This window comes from Eptatretus burgeri, chromosome 10 (assembly GCF_056783735.1).
Source record: "Eptatretus burgeri isolate ZD-2024b chromosome 10, Ebu_testis_v1, whole genome shotgun sequence".
Classification (NCBI taxonomy): domain Eukaryota; kingdom Metazoa; phylum Chordata; class Myxini; order Myxiniformes; family Myxinidae; genus Eptatretus; species Eptatretus burgeri.
In genome coordinates, this window is record NC_140970.1 from 81,989,992 (window position 1) to 82,007,675 (window position 17,684).

The following is a 17,684-nucleotide window of genomic DNA, read 5'->3' on the forward strand; positions in this document are numbered from 1 at the left end:
TCTTATATTTGCAAATGAAACTCCTTTCGTATTCAATCTCAGCTCGGGGCAAAGATTTTCATAAAAGGAACATAATCAAGGATTCGGATTGCTCTTCTTTTTCATTTGATTAACATCAATTTGTCTTCGTATGCAGACGACATCGGTGCAATTGCATTATCAAATATGAAGTGTACATGTTTAATAGCTTCTCATATTATACTGTTTGAAAAGCAGTGTAAAAGCTCATTTTTGACCTCGAGGATGATTGAGAGATGAAACAAAGTTGGATGAATGAAAGATGATAATTTTTCTTCAAACTTCTCAGATTTAACTGCAATAATTAATTTTTTTAATCGTTAATTGTACACATAATATTGCAAGACAATCCATCAAATTGTTAATTTTCATGTTATACTTTGCTGTCTTTGAGCCAATGACAATACCATCAAACAAATAATTGTGCTGTTTAACATAAACAGACTTCAAGAGAAATTGACGTCATTAATTATTGTTCTTCACGATTACTTATAGGTTCAACTTGAGTGTAAAACATTTCAATATCCTTCCACTTGTTTGTGATGTAAACACGAGTACATTAGATATCTCAATGAGACAGTCCTATCAAAATAGTGAAAAAAATAAAAAAAGTAGAACAGAAATTGTTTTTTAAATCAAATTTGTGGAAACCTGTTTAAAAAGTAATAATAAAAAAAAATAAAGTGGATATTGAATTAAGAGCAACCAAAACTAAAACCACAATAACAATCACAATGCCTTTGAATGACCACTGGGAATTTGGTGTGAATTTAGTGATGCACACGCTCCTTGAGAGCACTCTTATTAAATGTAAATACTTTTAAGGATCCACTAGAACCAGAAGTAATCTGACCATTTTGCCCTCTATGGCTTCAAGACAGCTGTTCACCACCATCTCAGGTCATCCCCCCCTCATCCACAGCCATGACCCACCCCCCCCTTCCCACAAGCCCAGATCTTTCCTCGTTTCCAGTTTTCTTCCTTCCACTTCTGTGATGTTTGTTGCTGTATCCATCCTGTTCACCCCTCTTGTTCTCATTCTTCCCCACATCCTTTATTCTCCAAGTCTCCCTCTATTTTGACCCTCAACATGCTGTTGGTGTGTCCCCGCCCCTCTCTTTCGATTGTTCCTTTTGTTCTGTTATGTCCTGAGACACTCTGTATTCTAACTCCTCCATGAGCCTTGACACCGTATACCAAAATGTGTAGTTGTGTTTTTCATGTATATCTTTAGTTGATTTTAATTTGTCAAATAAACTGTTTATGAAATGTTATTGAGGTTAATTGACATGTTCAATCATCCCAGATGAAGTTGTCAAAATTTGTTCAGTCCAAAACAAGACCTATCACATACATATGGCTCTGGTTGTGTCCATGGTGGTAACAACATGGCAGGAGTATGCTGCGAGTGAAGCAAGGGATAAGAAACATAGAACAAGGGAGCTGAAACATAGAAGGGATAAGAACACGACAGAGCTAAAGGAACAGCATGGGGGTTAGTGGGGCACACCAACAACATGGTTGAAGGACAAAATAGTGGGAGACTTTGGGAAATAAGGGTGTGGGGAGGAATGAGGGGTAAGGGAGGGCATATGGGGTTTACAAGATGGATACAGAAGCAAACTCTCAGGAAGGAAAAACTGGAAATTTGGAAGAGGGTGGAGGTGGGGTTAATGGGGATAGAATTGATGATGGTGTTGGATTGGGGATGATCCCAGATGGTAGTGAACAGCTGTTTTGAAGACCTGAAGGGAAGAATGAGATTGAAGAGGGTGTGGAAGTTGGTTCTACAAGTGGGGAAAAAAGAGGAACGAATAAATGGAGGTGAGGAGTAATTCTGGATTTTGAGAGTTTCACCAAAAGGGGGTTGATGGTGGACCATGTGTGCAGAAACCTCAGTAGGTGGGGGTGGGGAGGAGGTAGGGACAGAGCACAGAAAGAGCAGAGGGTGCAAGACCAGATTTCTGTCTGAATTCTAATTGATGATTTGAGAATGAGACCTTTGGAAAAAAGGAAGGATTTCATATCAACAACATGCACCCTGAAGGAACCTGGGGGTACAACACCAATAACCCTCTTCTCGTCAAACTCCCAAAATCCCGAATCACTGCCACTCATTCTTTCCTCTCGTTTTTTTCCCGCCTGTGAAACCAACTTCCACTACCTCTTCAATCTTATAGTGATGTGGCTGACGTAGTATGACGTGGTATGCCCCAACCAATAGCTGACGTAGTATGCCCTCCAGGTCTTCAAGACAACTGTTCACCACCACCTCAGATCATCCGAAATCCAAAGCTATGATATTTTCCTGTCCCATTAAACCACCCACCCCCCCCTTCAATTTACAGTTTTTCTCCCCTGAGAGTTTGCTATTTTTATTTTTTGCAAATTATTTTAATTTTTGGGATACCATGTCAAGGCTTGTGTAAAAGCTAACACACAGAACATATAACAAGGAAGGAGGCAATAGGTGTGGGAGAGGGAAGCACAAAATGGTGGGGAACAGACAATAGGAGACCTGTGGAAGGGAGAGGGATGGGGTGGGGTACATGGGGTAAACAAGATGGATATTACAGGGACTTTCAGGAAGGAAAACAAGGAATTTTTGAATGAGGTGAGTTTGGGTTGGATTAACGGGGGTAGAAAAGATCAAGATTTTGAATGGGGGAAGATATGAGATGGTGGTGAACAGCTGTTTTGAAGACCTGGAGGGAAGGAATGGGATTAAAGTAAGTGTGGGAGTTTGTTCCAGAGGTGGGAAAAAAGAGGAATGAAAGAGTGAAGGTGAGCAGTGATTCTTGATTTTGGCAGTTTCACTAGAAGGGGTTTTTGGCAGTTTCACTGGAAGGGGTTTTTGGCAGACCTTGAATGCCCTGCAGAATTGTAGGCGGGGGGGGGGGGTGGGGCAGTGCAGACTGAGCAGGGGTGGCAAGGCCGGGAGAGGAGATGATAGAAGACAGAAAGACCACCGACTTGCCTGCGGTGAGAGAGCCAGAGACCCAAAGACTCACCCTTCTCGCTGGAGATACCAACGATCCTAAAAGCCTTGGTTTCCACAGCGTGAAGCCAAGTTAATTGTGAGGCAGGAACACCACCCCAGAGGGGAGAGCAGTACTCCATCAGGCTGTGGATGAAAGCTTTGCAAGTGGTTAATAGCTCAGGTGTGCCAAGGAAGGACTTTACACGACGTAGTATGCCCAGTCGGCGACTGGCTTTGTAGGCGAGCCTGGAGAAGTGGCTTTCCCAGGAAAGATCGTGGCAGATAGTGAGGAAAAAAAGCTTGAATGAAAGGTCTTCTTCAAGAGGGTTGTTGAGAAAGTATATGTGGGGGAGGGGGGGTCCAGACGGTCCTTTTGGAGAGACATCGTGAGAGTGTGAGATTTGTCAGGGTTGAAAGACATGTTCCAAATGTTGGACCAGTTTGTGATTTTATCCAGATCTGCAGAGAGTGAAGAGGCTGCTGCTTGCCGATCTGGGGGATGAGAGATGGTACAGCAGAGGGTGGAGTCATCAGCAAAGAGATGAAGAGGATTTTCCTGAGAGTCAGATCGTTGATGAAAACTAGAAAAAGAACAGGGCCCAGAACGCTGCCTTGAGGAACTCCAGCCTGGACAAGAAGAGGAGATGAGAGAGAAAGAGAGCTATTAAGAGCCACACATTGACTGTGACAGGAGAGGAAGTCCTCTTGGATCCATCTTAACCCCCACCCCCTTGCATTTTCCCTTAACCCTCATCCTCACCCTCATTCCTTGTTTGTCTGTCTCTATCTATTTTCTCTGTCGGCCCTGCTGTTGGTATTTCCCCCTTCTCTTTCTCCTGTTCCTTTTGTTCTGTTGTGTCCTGATCCGTACAGTGTACTCGTTCTTCCACGAGCCTCGACGATGCACTATATACAACAACAACAACAACAAAAACTAGAGATTTGTTTCAGAAGATGGTCTTTTCGGAGAGATGGCGAGTGTGTGGGGTTTGTCTCGGTTGAAAGACATTCCAAGTTTTGCACCAGCTCTTGATTCTAACAAGGGCAGCAGAGAAGGAAGAGGCTGCTGACTGCTCAGCTGAAGGATGAGAGATGATGTGGCAGAGGGTAGAATCATCAGACAAGAGAATAGCAGGATTTTCCAGGAAATCAGAGAGATCATTGATAAAGATTAGGAACAAGACCGAGCCCAATACACTGCCTTGGGGAACTCCAGCCTTGATGGGGAGAGGAGGTGAGAAGAGCCTGTAAACCCTTTGAACCCTGAGCTACTTGGACTTTTGGCTCCCCTACCCTGGCCTTCCTGAAGAAAAGTCTGGCTGCTCGGGTATATGGAGGCTTGAATAGCTGACTGTAAACCGGCCGCTTGGGTGTGTGAAAATTTTGAATAGCGGCCGGTAAACCAGCCGCCAGGGTTCAAAGGGTTAAGAGCTACATGCTGAACACATGATTAGAGGATGTCTGTGATCCATGAGAGGAGGTGGCCTTGAATTCCATAAGCAGAGAGTTTTGAGATCAGGGTGGGGTGCTATACTGTATCAAATGCTCAAGATATGTCCAGAGAGACTGCGCTGATCTCATGTCTAAGATTGACGGCTTCCATCCATTGTTGGGAGAGTAGAATGACCATGTTTGAAACTGAAATGATGATCTGAGATCAAGCTTGATTTCCAATCATCAATTTGGTTTCAGACCAGGTCACTCTACCCTGGATATGCTGCTACTGCTCTCCCATCAATGGATGGAGGTCCTCAATGCCAGACAGGAAATCCGAGCCGTATCCCTGGACATATCACGTGCTTTTGACACAGTCTGGCACCCTGCCCTACTCACCAAACTCTCTTCCCATGGTATTCAAGGCCATCTCCACTCATGGCTCGCAGACTTCCTCTCCTGTCGCAGTCAACGTGTGGCCCTAAATGGAGTTCTTTCATCCCCTCTTCCTGTGCAGGCTGGAGTTCCTCAAGGTAGCGTTCTGGGCCCTGTTCTTTTTCTGGTTTTCATCAATGATCTCTCGGACTCTCTGGAAAATCCTCTATTTCTCTTTGCCGATGACTCCACCCTCTGCCGTACCATCTGTCATCCCTCAGACCGGCAAGCAGCAGCTTCTTCGCTCACTGCAGATCTGGATAAAATCACAAACTGGTCCAACACGTGGAACATGTCTTTTAATCCACACAAATCTCACACTCTCACTATGTCTCTTCGAAAGGACCGTTTACAAAACCCCCCCATCCACTTTCTCAACAATCCTCTGGAAGAAGTCTTTTCTTTCAAGCTTCTGGGTCTCACTATCTGCCATGACCTTTCCTGGGAAAGTCACATTTCCAACCTCGCCTCAAAAGCCAGTCGCCGACTGGGAATCCTCCGTCGTGCAAAGTCCTTCCTCGGCCCTCTTGAGCTCCTGACTACTTACAAAGCTTTTGTCCGTAGCCTGATGGAGTACTGCTCTCCCCTCTGGGCTGGTGCTCCTGCCTCCCACCTTTCTCGACTTCACGCTGTCGAAACCAGGGCTTTTAAGATCATTGGCATCTCCCGCAATGAAGCTGAGTCTTTGGGCCTCTCACTCAATCACCGCAGGTTGGTCGGTGGTCTTTCTGTCTTCTACCGACTCCTCTCCAGCCTTGCCCCCCTGCTCTCTCTGCGATTTGTCCCAACCACATTTCCACAGGGCGCTCAAGGTCCGCCAACAACCCCCTTCTGGTAAAACTACCAAAATCACGAATCACTGCTCATCTTCACTCTTTCATTCCTCTTTTTTCCCGCCTTTGGAATAAACTTCCTCACTCTATTCTTTCCCATTCTTCCCTCCAGGCTTTCAAAACAGCTGTTCACCACCACCTCTTATCTTCCCCCATCCAAATCCTCGATCTTTTCTACCCCCGATAATCCACCCAAGCCCACTTCCTTCAATTCTCCTGCTTTCCTTCCTGAAAGTCCCTGTAATGTCCATCTTCTCCTCGCCATGTTCCCCGTCCCATCCCCATCCCTCTCCCTTCCACAGTTCACCTGTGTCTGTTCCCCAATGTTTTGTCCCTTCCACTCCCACCCCTCTTGTCTCATGCCTCCTTGCTGTGAGTTGTGTGTTAGCTCTCATACGAGCCTCGACCAAGGTATACAAAAAAAAAAAAAAAAAAAAAAAAAAAAAAAAGCTGTTGGAGAAAAGGAAGGATTTGGTGTGAACTGCAATGATATAATCCATGATCTTGCTTATAATTGGAAGCAATAGGCCTGTAGTTAAGAGTATCTGTTTTTAGACCATGTTTGTGTATTGCAGTGATGTTTGCTAACTTCCTGACAGATGGAAACTGACCCAGAGAGAATGATGGTGTGAACGGCGAAAAACAGAAGATGAGCAAGAGCAGTAGAGCAGGTTTTCGGCCATGTACATTGACGCCATCTGGGCCTGTCGCAGAATTGGTGTTTAGTTATGCCAGAAACATCTGTACTTTGTCAGGTGATAAAGACACAGGAGCAGTTGTGTATGAGAGGGTAGGGTAGGTGTATGGTGGTTGGGAAGTGATGGAGAGGATCATACACTAGACAGACCTCACAGGGTTCCACCATTTATTTAAAGGAGATCAGTTTGAGTCAGCTTTGATTAGCCAGATGTTGTTTCACATCTGAACCCACCCCCTTTAACTGTGTTGACTCCAGGCTGTGTGACAATATTTCTTGATCACCCTCATCCCTGCATCTGCATCAACCTGCATAATTTTATAAATGTTCATTGTCCAAAAAAAAAACAACCCTTGTTGGACATGCCATCTTTCATTACATTTAAACTCGAAATGATTTTCGAAAACTTGATGCATGTGAAAGTGTTCTTTTTTTATTTAACTGTTCAAAATATTTCTTTAACTTACCTTCTCCTTTCATAAACACCTTTTAATCCATATCCTACTAGGGCTACGTTGCAGCAGTGGAACATTTGACCTCGATCGGCGGCGCCAAGTCTTTGGAAAAAATGTTCTTCCTCCAAAGAAGCCAAAGACCTTCCTGCAGCTTGTGTGGGAAGCCCTGCAGGATGTGACACTGATCATCTTGGAGATTGCTGCCATCATCTCCCTTGGCTTGTCTTTCTACCGTCCAGTTGGGGACAAATCCAGTTGTATGTCAATGCTTGCCAGTTACAAGATTGTTTTTTTTGGGGGGGTGGTTGGGGCTGAAGTTGGTTTCATCTCAGCATCGTGTCTTTTAGTAACCTGAATACACATACTAAATTCTGACGTCTCATTTGACTTTGCATATTTTTGAGTTGCATTATCTGAATTGTTTATTTTCCTTCCACACATTTTACTTATCGACAATAATTATTTTAAAGAAACATTTAAAGACGGCGAAGTCGATGACACGCCACCGCAAATCCCCGCGCTTCCCAACTAAAGCAAAGTTGAAAGATGGTTAAAAGTTCCTCCCAGAGTGACCCAATGTCAAAATTTGAGTTAAAACTTTGTTTTTAGTTTTGACCCCCTGTAACCTAAATTCCCCACCCCCAGTGGCATGAATCCGGGGGTCAAATCCCCAAAATCGTTACATATTTTATGCGCCCCCCCCCCCCCCCGATGTTGATTGCATATACAAAGTTTCACGATTAAATGTTTAAAAATGTGACAGTAACTCCCTTTTTGAGATTTGACCTTTTGACGCAGTCCCAGGGAGTGGGGTGAAACTGATACTGCTCTCACACCTTCTTGGCATGTGTTGATAATAACTAACAAGTTTGGTGAATTTCTGCACAACCATTTAGGAGAAGATAGCGTGACGGACAGACAGAGCCAAATACAATATGCGTCCCCCCCCCCCCATTTTTTTTCAAAAAACGTGGGGATAATAATGGTCGCACCTTGTTTTCACATTACTCTGGAAATGATTTCATAATCATCGGGTGTACTTGATTTTTGCTCCTTGGCTTAAAGCAGAGAAATATTTTTGTGGCAATTGAGTAATACAGTAAAGTGTATGAGCTAGTCAGAGATCTTGATCTGTCATTCCAATGTTTCACAGGGAGGGTGATTCATCAATGTTTGCCGTCTCTCAGATAGATGCTAAACGTGCGTGCCGTCAGGCAGCATTAGTTTGTGGACGTTAAAGATCCCACGGTGTCATCCGCAAAGAGTAGGCGAGCTATCGCTGACACCATGGCCAAATTTCGAATTCCTGCCCGAACCTCAGTCGAATGTCAGACCTGGCCAGTTTGTCCGTGAAAGATGGGAAAAGCTTCTACCGGCCGACTCCACAAGAACGTGGGGATAATTGTGGCCGTTAAAGAAGAACATTGACAAGTGTTTACATGTAATTTTACCAAACTACCTCTGCCCAAGAGTGACCAGCATTCACTGACACAATAGGTGTCGGTAGTGGTTGCATGATTACAGTCTTGCAGTTTCGTTGCACAGAAATGCTGCTTTGTGATTGTGGTGAAAATATTTGGCTCCTCTCTACACAGCTTCATGCGTCGGATCAAAGGGTGCCGTGGAAGATGAGGGTGAGGCGGAGGCAGGGTGGATTGAGGGTGTCGCCATTCTTCTGTCCGTAGTCGTGGTGGTGCTTGTTACAGCTTTTAATGATTGGAGCAAAGAGCGGCAGTTCCGTGGCCTGCAGAACCGCATTGAAAGTGAACAGAAATTTGCGGTGGTGCGGGATGGCAACGTAGTGCAGGTAATGTGGTCTGAATAATTATTAGGTTGTGCACCGATAAATCATCTGTGCAAACTCTGGAAGAACTGGTTGATTCATGTCATGGTTTATTTTTTGATTATTTTTTGAAATTCTGAGTGAGAAGGTATTTCTTGATTTGTATTTTACTCATCACGGTTGGTTTCTCTTACATCGAGGTTGGAGAGGCACATTTTATGTACAAATTGCTAATTGTCATCGCAATAGCCTACATAGCATTCCCCGATATGACATTGACCCAAAAATAACTTTTCTGACAATCGCCATTTAAATTCTTCCTTCTGCAGGTTCCAGTTGGTGAACTGGTTGTGGGAGATGTGGCTCAAGTGAAGTATGGTAAGTTTATTTTTACTTCCACCACCGAAGTTGGAAGGAGGTTATATATTTTCACTTCCGTCTGTTTGTTTGTGAGCAGAATTTCTCAAAAATTTTGTGGATGAATTCGGACAACATTTGGTGGACAGGTTGGGTGTGTGACAAGGATGAATTGATTAGATTTTGGTGAAGATCCGGATCTGGATACTGGAATATTTTAAAGTTCATTCTTCACTATTGGGAGATGGGGCCAAAAACGATACGTAGCGCGATAACTCAAAAAGTTGTGGCCAAGTTATGAGAGAACTTGGTGGATGAGTTGGGCAGCTGAGAACAAGCCGATTAGATCTTGGTTCAGGTCTGGAGGTAGATCAGGCCCATCAGTGGGACCGACACAAAACGGAAACTGTTCAGCCTGGCGGAGATATGCTCTCTACCGAGTGCCGTTCTATTTTTATGTTGTTTTAAAAAAAATTGTTTAATTACTACTCGAACAAAGTCGAAGCTTGTAAAATAAAGTCAATAATAAAGTAGTAAACATGCAAACAGACTGTATTTCAGTGGTCAACAACATGCCCCCAGTACCAATTAAGACTTGGTAAATTGCATGGAAAACCAGAGGAAAACAGGTTTAAAAAAAGGAAGTATGGGGTGGAAAAGACATCTGTGCTCAGTCTTATAAGTTGGCTCATTGGGTTGATGGCCATCGGTTAACTAAGGCTGGATGAGCATTAATGGAATGACGTAAAATGCCATGGCTTGGCTATTGCTCATCTATCCAGGTGACCTGCTGCCAGCTGATGGTGTGCTGATCCAGTCGAACGATCTTAAATTGGATGAAAGCTCCCTTACTGGTGAAGCAGATCAAGTGCGGAAAGATGTGGCCAAGGACCCAATGTTGTTGTCTGGTATGTTGGTATCAAGTCTTCTTGCAACTTTATTACCTTCCATCTGTCACTGCAATTATTTGACTTTATTTTACTCCGATGCACATCAATTAATTATCAGCATCTTTATTATTTCTTATATCTCCTCTGTGGACGAATTCTCAAGTTCAACCAGTGTGGTGAATGTGTGCCGAGAACACTAGTTTATTACAATCCTGATTATAGTAATTGTAATATAGGATAAATGCTTGTCATTTAGTATCCATGATGTGCACTTTCCTTTGTCTAATGCTCTGAATGTAGTCACTTTGTCCAGAAAGTGGTAATTCATGTTGGATTCTCCAAGAACACGACTCAGCTTAAAGGCCAAGGCTGCTGAAACCGCGAGGAATGTTAACACGAGAAGAGGCCATTTGGCCCATCTTGCTTGCACTGCATCAACACCACATTAATCCAATGCATTAGTTTATTGACTCCTGATGAGTGGGTAAGAGGCAAAACCAAAATAACTTTGTTTTAGTGTATTGTTTTTTTTACCTTTGTAAAAAAAAAAATAAAACAAGTTTTTATCACCTTTTCTAATAGCATTGATAAATTTCAATACTGTCACACATTGCACGTTGCACCAATGTTGCATCAGCTGCACTTGGCTTGGAGGAGTACCAAACATCTTTCCTCATTAAGAGTCCAAATGTGCCAGGGATGACTGTTTATTCTTTTGCCAATGTTGTTCCTATTTTCTTCATATATTGGCTCATTATGTAAAAACACCATCTTTTTTTTTAATGAGAATTTCCTGCTGGTACCAAGTGGTGGAACACAGTCAACCAGCGAAACACAGTGTGTGTGTGTGTGTGTGTGTGTGTGTGTGTGTGTGTGTGTGTGTGTGTGTGTGTGTGTGTGTGTGTGTGTGTGTGTGTGTGTGTGTGTTGTTGCGGACCCGGAGTCAGGGGCCAGAAGACCACGAGGAGGGAAAGCTACCTCGGGTTCCCACCAGACTCTCCGGAATATCGCAAGCCGTCACACACGAATAACTCCGTGACGCGGCTGGTCGCTAATCGACCGTGAACACCAATAACTCAACCACGTGACTTAGGGTCCTCGGTCTAATGAATACCGGTTACCGAATGGTCACATGATTTAATTACCGGGGGACACCCACTGTACGCCTTGTTCGAACAGGATCACCTTACTGGATCAGATGCAGCTGAGCGTTACTGCCCGAGGACGTACCGGCTCGTAAAACTGATCGTTGGGGGGGGTAACGTTCCGGCTAAGCTAGGATACGCCCCATGCTGGACCAATGAAGGAAAAGATGAAAATGAGCTGGGGACATTTCTAAACAAAGCATTTATTTACAATCAGCGAGGAAAGGTATGTGGCACAGAACTTCTTCAATCTTAACTTATACTACGACTGGTGCCATCACACACACACACGCGCATGTACGCGCGCACGGACAGGCACACAGACACACACACACACACACACACACACACACACACACACACACACACACACACACACACACACATGATTAGATAGCCAGAAGAAAGGAGAGCAGATGAGGACTAACAGCCTCATAATACCTGACGCGGTTGGCAGACCGCGCAACCCAGTAAACTTTGGAGGACGCTCCGCTTGAGCGATCCCACCTTAAGAGGAGGCATGTTATCTCCTGCTTAATGACTTTGCCGGGGCTCGTGGAAACGTGTGCTCCGCACTGGTCACAGAAGAACGTTTATCGCACATCAACCCCGAGTATAGATGCAGCGACAGGCAGACAACGAGGAGTGGTGAAGATAAGGCGGAGAAGAGAAGCGAAGGAGAGGGCGAGACAAACAGACCAAGACTAAGTCGAAGCAGGCAGGTGAAAAAAGAGCAGAGAGTGGATGGCTTCACAATCCGCCTTTTATAAGCCCCGGGCGAAGGGTGGGGTGACGACCTGAAGTGATGCACCATGACCTGAATCATGCTTCCTGGTTGGGCCACGGCGGTCATAGCACCATCCTGCCAGGCTCCTGGGGCCGGAAGCGGTCTCATGCGCATACCTGGCGCGACACGGCCCAGAGCCTCGCACCGTCCCCCGTGACCCCCGTCCCTCACCGCCCGTCCTGCCATGTTCTGGTGACTGGACGAGGGTTGTGTCTGTCCCGCACGCCAATTTGGGGCATCCCCGGCGAGATGCGGTTGGTGCTGTCAACGTGCTTGGCCTGTCCCCGCACCACGTGGTCAGAGTGGCCTGGGCCGTACAGCACGCCTCTGTGTGGTGGCAAATTGTATCAATGCGGAGGTGCGAGGAGGCGCGGGATGATTTTTCCCACGCGCGGGAGATGTTAGTGGTCGAGGTGGTGAGTTTTTGATGTGTGAAGGTTGAGCAAGGTGAGACGTCGTTGTAAATTGGTGCGCACATGTGAATGAAAGGGCGCGCCATGCGCATGCCCGGCAGCGTCTTTGTTTGTGGTGATGCTTTCACAGGTGGCTGCTTGGGTGCTGTGCTTGACTTGATTTGCACCATGGATAAAAGGAAAGGGTTGGAGGGAAATCAGAATTGAAGATACAGATATAATTATTAGACCGAGCTATTAGACCCACGCAGCGCACTTCGTCCCATTAACCCACCAGTGATGAGGGGAAGATCTGACTGAACGAAGACTAACGAAATAACTGCCTGGGGATCACTGTATGTTGGGTGCCATTGCCTTAGAGGCATGCGGTTTTGCAGAACCTCAAATATATATATATATATATATATATATATATATATGTATATATATATATGTATATATATATGTATATATATATGTATATATATATATATATATATATATATATATATATATATATATATATATATATATATATATATATATATATATATATATATATATATATATATATATATATATATATATATATATATATATATATATATTGTTGTGGTTGACGAAATTCGCAAACCACCATTCAGGTCCCGTAGGTGAGATATCTCTGTAAGTATATGTGTAGTTAGCCCAAACCCGTTGTTTAGAGGGAATAAATGTCATTCATTCAGGCTGCGACCCTTTTAGATAGCCGTTTTTCTTTTACTATCTTTATTTTGGACCAACCGCCATTACTACCACCACAACCACCACCAACCACGTCTCAACAGCCATCACACAACAACCACCAACCGCAGCGCCACTTCACAACAACAACAACGCCAACAGCCACGACCTTTACCGTCACATCTCGCTCTCGCAACCATCGCATCACCGCCATTCCCGCGCCGCTTGTGGGCACCGATCCTGGACTCGTACAGGGCGCGCACCGAGCAGCGGGTGCAAAAACACCAGCCTTTCCGAGAAATCGGATCAAGAATGATTCACGCCCACTTCTGTTCCGTCCTATCAGCGAGCGTGGGGCGATTTGGCCCCGCCTCCAGGCGCGTCAGAGTATAATCGCTATATGCAGATTCGCGGATCAAGAATGATTCACGCCCACTTTTGCTCCGTCCAATGGGGAGCGTGGCTCCGCCCCCGAGCCGTTCCTGATCCAAAAATCTGCATATGATTTCTCCTGTCGGACTATAAAGCACCGAGCGCGGAGCGAATCGAGGCAGTTGGGAAGAGTTGAAGAGTTGAGCAGTTGGGAAGAGTCGAGCAGTTGGGAAGAGTTGAAGAGTTGAGAAGAGGAAAGAGTTGGAGAGTTGTGGCGGCGGCGAAATCAGTCGAGAGAGTGTCTGTCGGGGTCCGGAGAGGCTGGAGAAGCCAAGAATCTTTGTGGAGGTCGGCGCTCGTGTCAGAGTCGGGGAGCTGCGGAGAGGGGAGGCCGGTAACGCGGTCGAGGTCGCAGTGGCGTCGCTCGTCGCGGGACCCAAGCCAGCCAGATATCCTCTTTCCCCCGAGCATCTACAACCCCCCCCACTGTTTCCCCCCGCGCTGAGATAGTGTGAGAAGGGGGCCCTGTTCCCACCCCATTCCAGGCAGTGCCAGCGAGGCCCGCGGAGTCGGGGCGCCGCCGCCATTTTGCGGCTCATCACCAGACGGGTAGGCTCGACGCGGTCTCGGCCCCAGGCCCGTCTGCCCCCTCATCGTTGAGGGGTGGCCCCTTCCTTTTTCTTTTGCTTTGAGTATATGTGTTGTCGGCGCCGTCTGTGAAGTAAAACTGTATAAGTGTTGCCGTGTGCTCGGTAGTCGGTAGTAGATCTGCATTGTGTCTCTTTTGTTGCATTTGCTTTTTGTGCAGAATTGTCGTGTTACTTTTACATTTGCTTTTGGTGCATAATTGTATATGTGTGCTTTCCGTTTGCCGCGGAATAAATGTGCTTTATGTTGAACTGTTTTTCCCGTTTCGCTTCGTCTTTTCTTTTATTGAATCTCCATCTTACTTCACGTAAAGGGTTGGTCGTGGGCTAAAACGCCCGATAATTAATCGAACCGTCGGGGCCGACGATAACACCGCTCGGTTATCCCGATAGTACAGAACGGGTTGCTTAAAGTGGCCCGTGTCCGAAGTCGACCTGCGGCGAGGTGCGATCGCCCGGTCTACCCTCCGTGTGGGTACTTAGGTAGGTCGAATTTGGCGAGCAACCCTATCCCACGCGGGGGGCCGATTGGCACGATCGTGGTGAGGCCGAAAGGCCCACCCGTGACTAGTTCCCGGGGTTAGTCCGAGAGGGTCACGACGGGATTGTCCGTCCGGTGGGCGACGTGCTGCGATTCGAGTTACGTGGCCGCTCGCACGCCGGCGGGCGCGAATCCGCAACAATATATATATATATATATATATATATATATATATATATATATATATATATATGTATATATATATATATATATATATATATATATATATATATATATATATGTATATATATATATATATGTATATATATATATATATGTATATATGTATATATATATATATATGTATATATATATATATATATGTATATATATATATATATGTATATATATATGTATATGTACATACATACATATGATTTCTCCTGTCCTGGTGTTGGTGTTGGTGAACCTGGTGTTGGCGCAGTGGTTAGGGCAGCGGCTTGGGATCCAAGAGGTCCTGGGTTCAAGCCCCGTTGAGCCACTGAATTAATACACCAGGGGGTTGACTCAGCCTGTCATCCTTCTGAGGTCGGCGAAATGAGTACCAGTAAATACTGGGCCGGTGTATACCCCGGTTAAAAAATAGGTGTACCATATCCCTGTGTCGTAAGAGGCGACCAGGGTTGCGTCAGGAAGGGCATCCGGCGTAAAACCTGTGCCAAATCACTATGCGGATCATACGGATGATCCGCTGTGGCGACCCCTAACGGGAGCAGCCGAAAGAAGAAGAAGAAAAAATATATATATATATATATATATATATATATATATATATATATATATATATATATATATATATATATATATATATATATATATATATATGTACATATATTCTCCAAAGAGGAACTGCCACTTAATCTCTTGAAATGTATGCCATGTTTCAGTTAATATTTTTAACAATGTTACAGAAAGCAGTATGTGACCATAATGTACACGGGTCATAAAGAAAGCTTTGCAAACAAGTTGCTCACAATTGTCGAAGACACACGAATGTGTTTTTCTTTTTCAATATACAAATATTAATAATTATATAGGAAATGCAGAAATATATTGTATATGGCATGTGTATGGGTTTTCAGCCATGCTCAATCAAAAGCATGGCAGTGGCTCTTTAGCTTCTCCCCCTGCCCCCTCCTCTCCCCACTTGAAGCATAGCTCCGGCTATGGAGCAGTGATAGGCCAATTTCAGTTGCGCTCACTGTACTGCCTTGCTTGCCATACTGCACCTCTACATATACAATCCGCCTGTGGGATGGAGTCTTGTGCTGCCCACAATGGCATATCCCTGTGCACATGATGACAATAGTTCTACTAGCTTGGCAAACCGACCCAAATAGCACAGATGGGGTGTTTGGGGGAGGTGACGGGGGAGTCTGAGTTAGGTGGGGTTATAATGATTAAACACAGGGAAGTTGGTTCATGGAGGTTTATGGGATGGGCATATGGTTTAATGGCTGACAGATGGTCTCACATGTATGTATCAATATGATGCTACGCTAATGTGGAGCCAACAGCACTAATTACTGGGACGTCCGGTTCAACATTCATCTGAGGGACCACACACACATTGATGTCTCGCCCTGCATACAAAACTTCATCGTGATCGTTTTTAGCCAGGCCGAGATTCCAATCCAGGCTCGACAGATCAGAGGCAAGTGTGTGAACCTCTCTGCTATCCTGCCAGCCAACATTGATCCATGAAAATTGTATGCCGAAAATTAACTGCAAAATATTTGGTGTCATGTATTTTGACTTATTTTCCTCCCCAAATTCAACTTGAATATGAACCCAACTTACTTCCTATCATGAGCATCCATTTAATTGTGCCCATTGTTCGAGGAGCTGCATAATACAACAAATGAGCATCAGTCAAATGTGTGGCACGCTTATTGGCACTAACAATAGCAGCTCGGATCCCAGAAACTGCTGTTTTTTTTTTATTACCTCGGTCTATTCACATACACAGTCTGTTCAACACAGGCTATATGCCAGAGTAAAGTAATCAATACTGTTGATCTAACATCGACACAAGGCTGTCATAACAGCACATTCTCCATGCATGCCCAACCTGAACCGGCATGAGAGCATTTTCTAAAATGGCATTGAAGTGAAAAAGTTCATGTTTCGTCGTGTTATCCAACAAGATCCAAGGACAGCAAGACTGCCCTGTGCAATCAAATTATTTGGGGAAAATATGTGCAGATTCCAGGCATTAAGGCCTCAAGTATCAACACTTTCGTTTGTATGCATGTTGTCGTTATTTTCCATGAAAAAAAATATTGAATCCCATGCAAAATATATAATAATTGCATGTATATACTTGAAGGGGATGGTGGGGGTTGGGGGTGTTGTAAGGGAGGGGGTAGGCAGGTCTAAATATCACAAAACCATCCATGACACAAAGTGGTCAGAGAAGAGGACTAAACAAGTGAGAGTAGCTGAAATACTAATGAGGAGCTTTACCAGCATGCCAAGCTCAAACCACCAAGCCAAGTGTTGCAAGCACAGAGACTGCGACGAGCTGGACATATTCGATCTTAAGGGTATTGCATTCCCTCCACTCCCACCTCACGTTTATATGTGTGTTGTACCGTCCACCAAACAGTGATGACTCCATTTACATCTCGCTCTCCAAAAACATGGACCAACTTCTATCTTCTCATCCGAACTCTCTCTTCCTCATATGTGGTGACTTCAATTGTCATCACGCCAGTTGGCTGGATGTGGGTACCTCTCTCACCTGTCATGGCACTTCAGCAAAATACTTCTGCGACTCATTGGGACTGACTCAATCGGTCAACTTCCCGACCCGGATCTCAACCAATGGTACTCCATCTCTTCTGGATCTGATTTTGACCAATTTCCCTGAAAATATCTGCTGTTCTTCCTTCGCTCCAATCGGTTCATCTGACCTCATGCTTGTCAAAGTACAGTCAATAAGTCCTCGCTTAACATAGTCCCAGTTAACATTGTTTCGTTATTAAGTCGCTGATTTAATTCGAGAACAAACTCGTCTAAGGTCGTTCACCGTTCCATTATATAGTCGTTTACCTCTAATTTAGAACCAAACTCATGGTTTTCCTCATTTTAATGAAGCTACAGGAAACATCATACCATGAGTACCGGTGTATAGGCCGTACCGTAAATACTGGCGTACAAGCCCACCCAGAGTACGTGCAGTATCAGCCTTGT

General features: G+C 44.8%; 1 protein-coding gene across 8 annotated transcripts in view; it reads left to right on the forward strand.

The window, feature by feature from the left end:
• The window catches only part of LOC147018977 (plasma membrane calcium-transporting ATPase 3-like), a 330,377-nt gene that overhangs the window by 195,104 nt on the left and 117,589 nt on the right, over positions 1–17,684 (forward strand). For all 8 annotated transcript variants that reach the window (XR_015062602.1, XM_085899110.1, XM_085899109.1 and 5 more), the window contains 4 exons: positions 6,906–7,109; positions 8,448–8,659; positions 8,965–9,013; positions 9,775–9,900. Coding sequence is in view for 7 of the 8 variants with exons in the window: in XM_085899110.1 (XP_085755236.1) it covers positions 6,906–7,109; positions 8,448–8,659; positions 8,965–9,013; positions 9,775–9,900 (591 nt within the window). In the remaining variant the exon portion in view is untranslated. The remainder of the gene's footprint in view (positions 1–6,905; positions 7,110–8,447; positions 8,660–8,964; positions 9,014–9,774; positions 9,901–17,684) is intronic.